The 12,414-nt window shown below is 38.4% G+C and overlaps 1 gene segment (V, D, J or C); it reads left to right on the forward strand.

Moving 5' to 3' along the window:
• The first annotated feature begins 1,670 nt into the window (after window positions 1-1,670).
• LOC108315338 lies at window positions 1,671-2,355 on the forward strand. The segment is given in 2 exon segments: window positions 1,671-1,834; window positions 2,060-2,355. Coding segments are annotated over 2 exon segments (342 nt in total).
• The last annotated feature ends 10,059 nt before the right edge of the window (window positions 2,356-12,414 follow it).

Here is a 12,414-nt window from a genome sequence, read left to right on the forward strand (position 1 = left end):
CCTGCTGCTGTGTCTACTTGCAACCAGGAGCACAGCCCCAGAGCCTCAGAAATGCAGCGGATCCACAATTAACATACCATAGACATAAATTTGTAGTTGCGAGGACTGACATTTTGAGATAGTTTCCACTGAGCCTTACTTACATCAGAATTGACTGATATACAGGTCATATCCACTCTCTATCTTTCAAAGATTTCTCATATTTAATCACGCCTTTTCAATATCCTTATTACTATCCTGATCCAGATTCTCATTATTTCTTACCTGGATAATTGGAATATCTTCTTAAGTATATCCTCTGCCACTTAGTTTAGACCTTTCCAATCTATTATTACCTCTGGATAACAGATTTATCACCTGCTAAAATACATGTGTGATTAGATCACTAACCTATTTTAAGACTTTCCACAGCTCTTCATTACCTAAAAGTAAAACTCAAGGTTTATTTGACCATCAACATCATTACTCCCAGTAACTTTTTATCCTCAGTCCTAGCATTGCCTCCAGATGTCTAAACTTCAGCCCATCAGATGACCTCACTCTAACACCTCCTGCTTTTATATGTTATTCCTTTATAAACTTGGCAAAATTCTATGCAATCATGAAGGCCCAGTAAACACAATATCCTTTTAAAAAGATTTTTCCAAGTAATCTATTAATAAATTATAGCTATTCCCTCCTCCTCTTCGAGCATTTTATAGTTTTGCAATAGCACAAACCCACCATGTTATGAATATTTTTTGGTTCTTTTTTCCTCTCTAGCTCATGCTCCTCAAAGAGAGAAACCCTTTTGTATTCATCTCTTCAGTTTCAGCTGTTATTAACAATCCATGCCATGGAAGAAGCACTCAGAAAATGGGCCTACAGCTTGGCCCTAGTGTACTTTGACAACGGCCCTGATTAAACAAGAGCTGGTTTATGCTTAGGTATGCTGGAAACAGTTTACTGTAGGGATACTTGAGGTACCTCTAGTTCATTACATCCCTCAGGCCAATTCTTGACTATATTTCCTTTTCTTATACCTGGCAGTTCTTACTTAGAATGCAACCCCAGGCATGACTCCAGTCGCACTGTTCTGGATTCCATCCTCTTTGTAAACTGCGGCAGAATTTTTCTTCTGACTGAAAGGAAATTTAGTATGGGAAATATGCAGGAACTGTGCAGGGTGCAGGGTTTATGTGTCTTGTTCTGAATGCTATCTTGGGTAATTGCCCCTCTGGAGGTCTGGTTGGTGTTATCTTGACTTTGGCCTGGTGGTGGTGAACAAACTGTTCACAAGTCCCCCTAAGCTTGAGGATTCCACAATGGAGACTGTGCCTGGTTTGTTTCAAGGGTAGCCTCTGGGATTTCTTAAGCAAGAGAATAATTAGACAAGCATGCGTTGCTGAGAAGGAGTGTCCAGAGGGGAAGAAGTGAACAGATGAGAGGGGCGGGAAGGAAGAAAAAGGAAGTGGGTGAGGTCCCCAGTTATATTTCTACTTTAATCTTGATATTTACGCATACCAAATGCAATTGGGAGAACCAGAGCATTACTGGAAATAAATCACTTTTCTATCTCTCCACAGGAGGGTAGTATTTCAAAAGGCAATACACACTTTGGATTGAAGGAAGGGGAGGGTGGAGAGCGAACGATTCCATTGGCTGCCACACTGAGGCTCCTGCCTTTCTACGGAACTCAAAGTGGGTGGCATCAAGGCTCTTCTAGCTCAGAGAAGACTGTTCCAGGAGGGTCTCTTTCAGAAGCAGCTAAAGTCACGGGCCATGTCCACCATGTGATAGAAAGACAAGATGGTTCTGAAATTCTCCGTGTCATTTCTTTGGATTCAGTTGGCATGTGAGTTGAAAGGTTCCAATTAACAGAAAATCCTAAGGAGATGGAAAATCCCCGATGGCAAGTTATTTTATGGCAAAGTATAAAAGGAGGAATTATGAAAGAAGGAAGAAAGGGGGAAAGTAAGGGAGGGAGGAGAAAAGAGTAAGGAGGAAGGAAAAATCATTTCGGGTTGGGAAAGAATCCCTAATTCCCTTTCCTGGTGCCTTCTGCTTTGTTTCTAAACAGGGGTGAGCGCCCAGCAGCTGGAGCAGAGCCCTTGGTTTCTAAGCATCCAGGAGGGAGAAAATGTCACTATGTACTGCAACTCCTCAAGTGTTTTTACCAACTTACAATGGTACAGACAGGACCCTGGGGAAGGTCCTGTCCTCCTGGTGAAATTAGTTAAGGCTGGAGAAGTGACGAAGCAGAAGAGACTAATCTTTCATTTTGGTGATGCAAGAAAGGACAGCTCTCTGCACATCACTGCGGCCCAGCCTGGTGATACAGGCCTCTACCTCTGTGCAGGAGCACAGTGCTCTTGAGGCACCTGCTGCCTGCACCCAAACCCTACTGCCAGTCCCAGTCACACGGCTGCCACATGCCTCCAGTTGCCCCTCATACAGCTTATGGCATGAATAGAGATAACAACCTGATCTCCTTAAGGAACCATTTATACTGCCTTGCAGAAAACATTTTCCACACTCACTGGAGGACAAGACCCCTCTGCTATAACACAAATATCTGGAAATGGAGCCTGCTATTAGGATCATTAAATGATATGGGCCTGGCACTCCCCAGGGTAGGTAGGAGCAAAGAGTTGAAATGGAGGGACAAATGGAAGCTATGGGACAGACTGTTTCTGAGTGTTCCACCCCTGTGTAGAAACAAGGAAAGGAACTAGAGATTCTTTTCCAACCTGAAATGATTTTTTCTTCCTCCTTCCACCTTTCTCACCCCCTCATTCTCTCTCTCTTCCTTTTTCCCTCAATTCTTCCTTTCATACTTGGCATCAGGGATTTCCCTTCTCTTTAGGATTTTCTGTTAATTTAACTGGGAACATCTTCAGCTGGTGGCATGTCAATTAAATCCAAAGGATCAACATGGAGAATTTCAGCATACATCATGGTTCAGATTGATCATTCCGTTTTCCTTAAGACAACAGCCAGGAATCCTTTAGCACAATGGGGCAGAAATGGATGGTTTCACAGCTTTCTTGTAGTACTCTGGAGATGACGAAGTTGCTGTTTCCAGACTCTTCCACTCCAGTAAAGAGCAGAAGTATCATTTTAAAAATTAGAAGAAACTTACTCTTTTTTTTGGAAGAAAGATGCTGAAAGTATACTTCAATGGCACCCAACTGTTGTTTCAAAACAATATCCCAGTTGGTGGTTCAGAAAGTGACCAGACACTAACTACAATGGCCTGTATGTGCACAGGACTGGCTTAGGAATGAGACTTTGAATGGCAAATATAAATAACTTCACGTGTTCAAAGCTGAAGAAGAAAGAAGTTGGCAGTTTCCTCCACATGGCAAGCCCTCCACTGACCCATTTCATACTTGAAAAATTTGTATGTGTTCTGTAAAGCAAGATGATATAGCACAATGCACATGAGTTTTTGAGTTTTGACATCAGAATAACTTAGATTAAAATCTCATTTTTGTAATTTTCTAGCTCTGTATCCTTGGGCAATTATTCACCCTCACCTACATTTCCTTATAAATTAATGTTAATAAGAATATCTATCTTGCAGAGTTGCTATGAATTAAATGAGACAAAATATATAAAATTGTCTGAAGTTCCAGGGATAGCATGTATACTCAATAAATGTCCCTAAAATAATATTGTTATTGATGCTCCCATGTAAATGTCACCCCTACAGTGGAATTTTCTCTGACTACTTAAGGCGGAATGAGTTATTCTCTTTCTAATACTCTGAGTCTTCACCAGAGGAGTCAGGAACGCAGACACTGCAAGTTGCCAACCTAATCACAGTTTTCTTCTACCTCCTTATTAACAAAACCTTCAATTTTTATTTGAGCAACAATATATCCAGCTTAAAGAAAGCTCAACACTACATATTACCCTCTCTTGCAGCAAGGGATTGCCATATACATATAGAACAGTTCTGACCCATGAGGTGGGACCAGAAATCTGCTAGGGCCTTCTCATAATGTTTTTTTTTTTTCTCTCTCTCCTGGTACAAGTACACATCCCCCTAATCCTCCTTGTCTCTTTTTAAAACATGGAAGTGATAACTTTACCATAAATGAAAGCACATACCTAATCCCCTTTCCCTATCCCATGCCTGGTAGTCTTTTAGATGCCAAGTCAAATCCAACCCCCAGATTTATTTTGCATGAACATTTTTAATAAATCATATGTGGTTGAGGTTTTTTTTTGCTTGTAGCTAAACACAATTCTAACTGTAGTAAGACTGACATAAAATGACTTTTTGTGTATGTCTGTGTGTAAGAGCAGGAAAAGATATATAAACAAATTACTCTGTTTATACACACATGGGGCCTCCATTTATATTGATCATATCTATTTCTTAAAGTATTAATGGTCCCATAATTTTTATGAAGGAAAAAATACTTCACCTTTCATTTAGAGAGGACTCATTATTAAATTTCCATACCAATTTCTTATCCTCATGGAAGATTGTGGAATCCAGCTTTTATCCTAAAGTCTTTTAAACACAGACAATTTTCATGCAAATAATAATTGTAGCCTTACATTTGTCTTACTTTTATATTACAAAAGTTATTTTTCTTATTTTCTTAACTTTACTCTACCCAGTAATTCATTTTAAAAGCATCCCCTAAAATTTTTATCACATTAAACTCCTTCATTCTGAAAATTTTAAAGGCAAATACAAATAAAAATAAGAAAACAATTCTCTCTGTTGCTAAAAGAGAAAGACACTCTCCGCTCCCTTTTCTTAGAGCGCTTATTTTAGAAAATTTGTAATTGTGAGTTCTTTTTTTCTATCACTTTGAAACGTAGGTAAATCTTTTTAAAAGCTAAATAAACCTCTTGCCAGTTTTACAACCAAGGAGTGTCTTTCTCAAGGACCTGAGAGCAATTTTTTGGAAATGTAATCACGCAGGGAAGTAGTGCCCTAATACAGTTTTAGTGGAGAATAGGAGCCTAAATTCAGCTGATACTTTGTTGCCAGTTGCAAACCAACCTCCAGTAGGAAAAATATGAGAAATGTTTCCTTTGCATGAAGGCAATTACAAAACAAGTGGCTACCTCAATTACCAGGTAAATAGAGAATGAACTATGTATGACAAATGGTGCCATCAAGTCCTCTTTCTTAAGGACTAGTTATTGTTTATCTGGAGAAATTGTAGACAATCAGTGCTATATAAAAGGATAAGATTTATTTCTTTCTTTGTAATCTATTTAGTGGATTGCCTGTGAGATGCATCACATTCTGGTTTAATGCTTATTCAATAAAACTTTTTTTTTTTCTTTTTGAGACAGAGTCTCACTCTGTTGCCCAGACTGGAGTGAGTGGCACAGTCAGGGCTCCCAAAGTCCTGGGATTACAGGTGTGAGCCACCATGCTTGGTCAAAAATGTTTTCTTTCTCTTTTACCTTTGTAGGAAGGTGTTACGAGTTGGCAGGAGATTCTGTTTTACTTCCTTAACAAGATATCCCAGGGTCTTTCCACAATCACTGGGCTTATATGTCTCTTTTTGAAAAGTGCCATGACACTATGAAAAGAGCAAGGGTTTCTCATGGCTCTGCCCCTTATTGGCTGTGTAAATTTGGGCATATTATATTAACTTCATGATCATCAATTTCCTCATAAGTACTACAGGGAGTAAGTATAAATACTTAATTTACAGTATTATTATGAAGATAAGCAATGTTTTTGGAAATGCCTAGCATAATGGACTTAAAAAATTGAAATTGGGGCCATAGCTTCCATAAGGTACACTCAAAACCTCATTTGTGCCCTGATATAGGTTTTGAGCCAGGAATATGAGTAAGAGTTAAAGAAAGAGGAAAGAAAGACGAAACATGGCTTGGCAGTTAAAGACAGGTTTACTGCAGGTGAAACCAGAGAGGGACTTCTGGCAGTTTTCAGTCAGGAGCGCTTTCTCTTACAGACTAAGAGTATATATTGGTTTTAGGATGAGGGGACTTATCACAAGCTTGGAATGCTTATGTGTAGAGGAGAAGTTTATGGCAAGGTTGGAATCTCTCTGGGAGGAGGGGAGGTTATCTTGGGGCTGACAGCTTTCTGGCAAGAGGGAGGTTGTCTCGGGGTTGGCATCTTCCTGGCCAGAAGGGGTTATCTCAGGGCTAGCATGTTCCTGGTTGGGGAGGAGTTTGGAAAGTTTCTGGTTGGAGATGCTATTTGTGGTTTATGGTCATGCTGACCTTAGGCATTAGGCTGGTGCCCTTTGGATTTAGGAGGATTTTTATTAAAAAGTGAACTTTAGAATGAGGGGCTTGTCCAAGATGGCAATGCTCCTGCTCTGTCAATATGGAAAGGACACAGTCCCTGCTTCCAAGGAACTCACTCTGATGGTAATAGACAACCATAGGCTTGCTCCCATAGCCATCATTCTCCAGGGGCTATAAGTTGGAGAATACGCTGACCTACAACCTCCATCCAGAGCAATAATTTCTGAGATAAATTGGACATTCTCCATGCTCCTGAATCACTGTGTGCCTTCCTGAAAACACACTGCTGATGCTTAAGACCAGACTCAGGCACCTCTCCTGGGTGGGACATCTGCCTTACTGCAGAAGTGGTGTTAGCTCTAGGGGGTACTCTAACCTGAGAAAAGACTCTTTGGGCTGTCAGGAGGATTGACGGGTGAATGGAGAATAAAAATCTCTGAAACAAGAAAAGGGCTAACAATTTAGGCTGAGGGTGGGGGATCAGTAGCAAGAGGGTATATGGACCATAAAATTTTTAATAACACACACGATCCTGCTTTCTTATCACCAATTCTGTTTTATCTCTAAGAGCCAAAATGAAGTTTGAGATTTAAAGAAGATAATTTAACATTTATTTAATTACAGTTTCATGTATTAATTTATTTTAGTATCAGGAACCAATATGAGACTTGATCTGTTTGTCCAGAAATTATTTCTAATCTCTGATCACTGTTCTTATCTAAACCATGCCTATAGACACAGAGAGTAGAAGGATGATTACCACAGGCTGGGAAGGGTAGTGGGGGGCTGGGAGGCAGGTGGGAACGTTTAACAGGTACAAAAAATAGAACAAATAAGGCTTACTATTTGATAGCACAAGAGAGTGACTATAGTACATTTTAAAATAAAGAATAAGTGAATTGTTTGTAACTCAAAGGATAAATGCTTGAGGGGATGAATACCCCATTCTCATGATGTACTTATTTCATATTGCATTCCTATATCAAAACATCTCATTACTCCATAATATATGCACCTACTAAAGTACTCACAAAAATTAAAAATTAAAAAAACTCAAGGCCATTAAAATTTTTTTAAAACACAAATTGAGAAAATATAAGGTGGAGCTGGGAAGAAAAGGATAGAGAAATAAAGGTAAGAAGAAAATTGTGGAGGATTGTCTGAATTGAAAAGCATAGTCTCTGTGAGTTTGTCAACAGCAACATTATTAGCATTTTGGGCCAGGTAATTTTTCTGGGGAAAGGGGCTTCTTTGGGTACTATAGGGTGTTTAACAGCATCCCTGGTCTCTGTCCACTGGATGACAGTAAGATCCTCAACTGTGGGAAACACAAATGTCTCCAGACACTGTCCAATGTCCCTGGAGGCAAATAGCCTCTGGTTGAAAACCAATGATCTGTATGTCTACATATTGAATGTTGAATTGATAGAGCCAGAAAAACTTGCAGGAGATATATATATATATCTCCTGTAATATATATACATATATATATTTTATATATTTATATATGTATATATACACACCCAGATATATGTATTCATATATACAAAATGAGGATGTGAATATTTTTCTCCTACATATGTATTTTTATATATAAATAGATATATAACTTTTTATACAATTCATCCACAATGCAAAAAATTTTTCAGTCTGATCATGTCCCAGATTTTGCCTTAGTCAATATATTTTATCTCTGACTTCTCAAAGACATATAAACTGTTTCTCTATTCTCTCTCTAAGCTACTGTGTTCCCGTTCTTCCCCCAAAATATTCTTAAACCCTAATAAGATGACCCCTCCATTATCCCCAACACACACACACACACACACACAAGCACTCATGCACACACACCACAGTGTGCAGAAGGTAGACTAAACCACAGGTAGGTGGAGATTTCCACTACAAAGGTGAGTGACAGCTCTCAAGAGCTGCTGCTGCTGAATCTGTCTCATGAAATTGCTCAGCCACAGGAACAAAATTAGTTCCAAATTCAAGATATGATACCTACCAATATTTAAAGGAACTTGATATCAAGGTGTGTCCCTATAGCAAAATAAAAAGTAAAGAATCATGAAGGCGCCAATAGGAATCTTGCTGGGCCTCCTGTGGATACAGATTCGCTGTGAGTTAAGGACATCCCAGAGGAAACCTGGAGGAGTGTCACAACTGAATATGGAAAGGAGCAAGGGAGAAAAGGGAGAGATGGAGAAAGAGAAACAACACAGCACTCAACTGATCTGTGACCTCTACCATACAAGAGGAAACGACAGAAATTTCCTACACTTGGAAACAACTACAGGGATTTTGTGATGACTCTCACCTGTGTTTACTTTTCTCTTTCTCAACAGAGGTAAAAGCACAAATCAAAGTGGAGCAGAGTCTTCAAGTCCTGATCCTCCAAGAGGGGAGAAATTCGTTCCTGGTGTGCAATTGTTCTATTTACATGATCTGTGTGCAGTGGTTTCATCAAAAGCCTGGAGGACTCTGCATGTCCTTATTTAACATTAATTTAGGAATGCAGCAAAAAGGAAGATAAAATCCATAGTCAAAGCTGAGGAACATTATAGCCACCTATGCATTGGAGATTCCTAGCCTGAGGACTCAGGTCACATGAAACCATAGCTGAAGGCCTAACCCAAGCCTGAGAGTGGCAGTAGGTCCTGATGTGATTAGTCTTGCATTCCCACTGCCCATATCTCCTTGCATGTCCTGATTCATGTGGAAAGCATTTCTAAATGAGGTGTAACTTGATTCTATGGTGCAGGTGCATAAACAGTTCCCCTGGAGATTGCTGTGGGAATGGTGCTACTAGGCAGAGTGTATCGATTAATCAACTCTTTCATATATTATCATATCTCTCTGCATAAGAGTGAGCAGAATCCTCAATCCTCCATATCCAAGAGCAAGAAAGCACCAATCTCACCTGTACTTTCTTTCCCACATCTTTTTTATGGCTTACTTTATTACAGGCAGAATTCTAGGAAAAGCTCCATGATACTTTTTCTAACAAACTTAAATGGAGATAAAAAAGGAGGAGGAAAAATAAACGACCTCTGTTACCATGAAAAATGGTCAGAGCTTTCTGCATCCTTGACCAGAGACTCAGCCACTTACCTCTATGCTGTGGAGATACAGTGCTTACCAGGCACCTGAAGCCTGAAATCAGGCATGTATCTGCAATCCTAAGACTCAACAATAAGGTAGAGATGGCTATGTGTTTTGCTGTAACATGGTTTTGAGAAGCATACACTTGATAAATCAAAGTGATTTCACTTCCAAAAAAGTTAAAAGATTCTGATGAATACTTAATTATCTCTGTCCTAAACATAACAATTCCCAACATCCTAATCCCTAAATCAGGGAATCAGTGAATCAGAAATTCTAGATAAAGGATCCCTTAAACTTAGTGATAAAGCTTTCTGTCAAAAAGGGTATTTGCACCCTGAATGCTATTTATTCTTATATTATCTATGTATAAAGGAAAATCTTGACAAAGTCAAACCAAAATATGTCAAAAAAAAAGACATGCTATGCTCTCTAATTCTTTATATTTTGTTCCAATTTCTTAAAGTAAATTTAATTGTGCATTTTGTTCATATTCAATAGTATCATTTATATCATTTTCTTATTTATGTTTTGAAAAGGTTATTAGAAAAAAACTGATTTCCAGTCATGAATATGCTATATCATCTTCAGCAAGTGAGTCATTTTCTTTGTCCCTTATCTCAGAATCCTCATTTATAATGTGAAGATGATATTTCCCACCCACCACTTAGTCACAAGTTTAATTCATTAATTATTCAACAAATAATTATCAAATATCTGTTAGGTGCTGTAGGGAACTGTGAATAAATAGAGTTCTATCCTTATTGAATATGTTTTTAGTGGGGAACACATTTTTGTTATCAGTTCGTATAAAATAGAGAAGGACTTAATTGGGACAGTAAAGGGTCTTATTAAAAAAAAAAAAAAGGTTTCTGGAGTATGTGATGCCTCAGCTCAAAATCTGGCAGCTTAGTAGAAGTTAATCAGACTGAAGAACAAAATAGATGAGGGAATGTATTCCAATCTGAAGAACAGCATACATATATAGGCAGGAAGCAAGGCAGATTATAGCAAATTTAAGACATAAAATATAATTTTCAAGTTATTAAATAATGTGCATAAGTGATCCTTATTTTATGGGAGGCTTAAGATCCTTGAAATGAATTGTCTGTAAATCATAATATGGTAAGGTGAAGGAGATGGGGAACAAAATTACTAAGCATATTTACGTTCTAACAGATCACAGATGGGGATAACTGCACTAATAAGAAGAATCATGGAACTAATTGGTGATAAGAAAACGTTAGTTCTTTAGAGATCCTAATCTCTTAGGCCGGGTACAGTGGCTCACGCCTGTAATCCCAGCACTTTGGGAGGCCGAGACGGGTGGATCACAAGGTCAAGAAATCGAGAGCATCTTGGCCAACATGGTGAAACACTGTCTCTACTAAAAATACAAAAATTAGCTGGGCATGGTGGCGTGTGCCTGTAGTCCCAGCTTCTTGAGAGGCTGAGGCAGGAGAATTGCTTGAACCCAGGAGGTGGAGGTTGCAGTGAGCCAAATTCGTGCCACTGTACTCCAGCCTGGCACCTGGTGACACAGTGAGACTCTGTCTCAAAAAAAAAAAAAAAAAAAAAAAAATATTAAAAAAAAAAAAAAAAAAAAAAAAAAAAAGAGATCCTAATCTCTTTTAAGTGTGGAATGCATTTCTAAATAATTTGTACAAGGTATGATAAATATGATACATAAACATGATACATTTTGACTATTGAATAAATCTGACAATTGCCTTTAAAAGGGAGAAAATATATAAGAAAGCATTGTCTTAAAGAAAAAAAGATTTTCTGATTTTTACAGTATAGCAGATATTGGAGTTACCTTCTAGCTATAAACTACTACAAAACTTAAAAGACATATGATACTATTATTTTTAAGGAGAGAAGACAGTGAAAGTTTGCAGTTCTTGGGAGAGGGAAAGACTGCAAAGTGACTCCCACATTCACTCAGCATTTCTCCCTTGTGGGTATTTGCTAAGCCTCAGCACACAGACTTGGAGCCCTAGAAGAGAGAGGCAGCCTTACCAGGTGGAAAAAACAGATAGAATTATGGCTATGAATATAACTGTGATTTGAAGAAAAGTGTTCTAGAGAGACGAGAATCTCATGTAAGAGGGTCTTAAAATCTGTGTAGGATGTTTGCAGAGCTTACACATGAACTGCACATGCACAGGGAGAAACTTTGGAAAGCCTCACAGAAAACAACTTCTGGGGATCTAAAACCTCCAAGGAGATTTCAGGGGTTGCACTGTGCAGGAAGACACTGGCGCTCTGGCCTAGCCAGAGTGAAGAAACCTTGGGAAACACCTTGGGCTTTCAGTCAACTCACCAGAGTAGGGATTACATGCTAAGAGTAAAGGCTATGTTCTAAGACAAAAATAATAATTGAGGAAAAATATCCTCCCCTCACAGAGATTTAAGTAAGTTTCAACAGTATTAGAGTGATCTCCGGGTAATTTAACAAAATTAACATTTTTAGAGAAAAACAAAATAATCTACAGATTTTATATATTAATACCCAGATTGTATAGTGTACAAAAAATGTAATGAAGCAAGAACAAGTCCCCAAAATCACAAGATAATATAATAAATAGAACCAGACCCACAAATGATTCCAATGTGGAGTTAACACGTAAGAATTTTAAGATAACTATAATTAATATGTTTTAAAAATTAAGGAAACATGAATAAAGTAAATCAAAATTTTCAATAGGAAATTATTTTGATAACATATTTTAACAGAATATTACAACAATTACTTAGCATATATTTAAAAATTACATGGACATTATCTGAAATTAAGAAGCCATTGAGTAGGTTTAATATCAAACTGGAAGAGGGACACAGGATTAGTGAATGTAAAGACAAGTCAACATTAAATGACTTTAAGTCAAATAAAGAAAAAAATTAGGGGGTGGATCCAAGATGGCCGTTTAGGAACAGCTCAGGATTGCAGCTCCCAGTGAAAGCGCAGAGGGTGAGTGGACGCCGTGTTTTTATTGCCCACAGACTAGGAAATTCCCGGGCAGAGGTGCTCCACGGTCACCAGCACGGCTGTTTCGGCCAGCGCGGCTG

The sequence above is a fragment of the Cebus imitator genome, unplaced genomic scaffold, assembly GCF_001604975.1.
Source record: "Cebus imitator isolate Cc_AM_T3 unplaced genomic scaffold, Cebus_imitator-1.0 Scaffold170, whole genome shotgun sequence".
NCBI lineage: Eukaryota > Metazoa > Chordata > Mammalia > Primates > Cebidae > Cebus > Cebus imitator.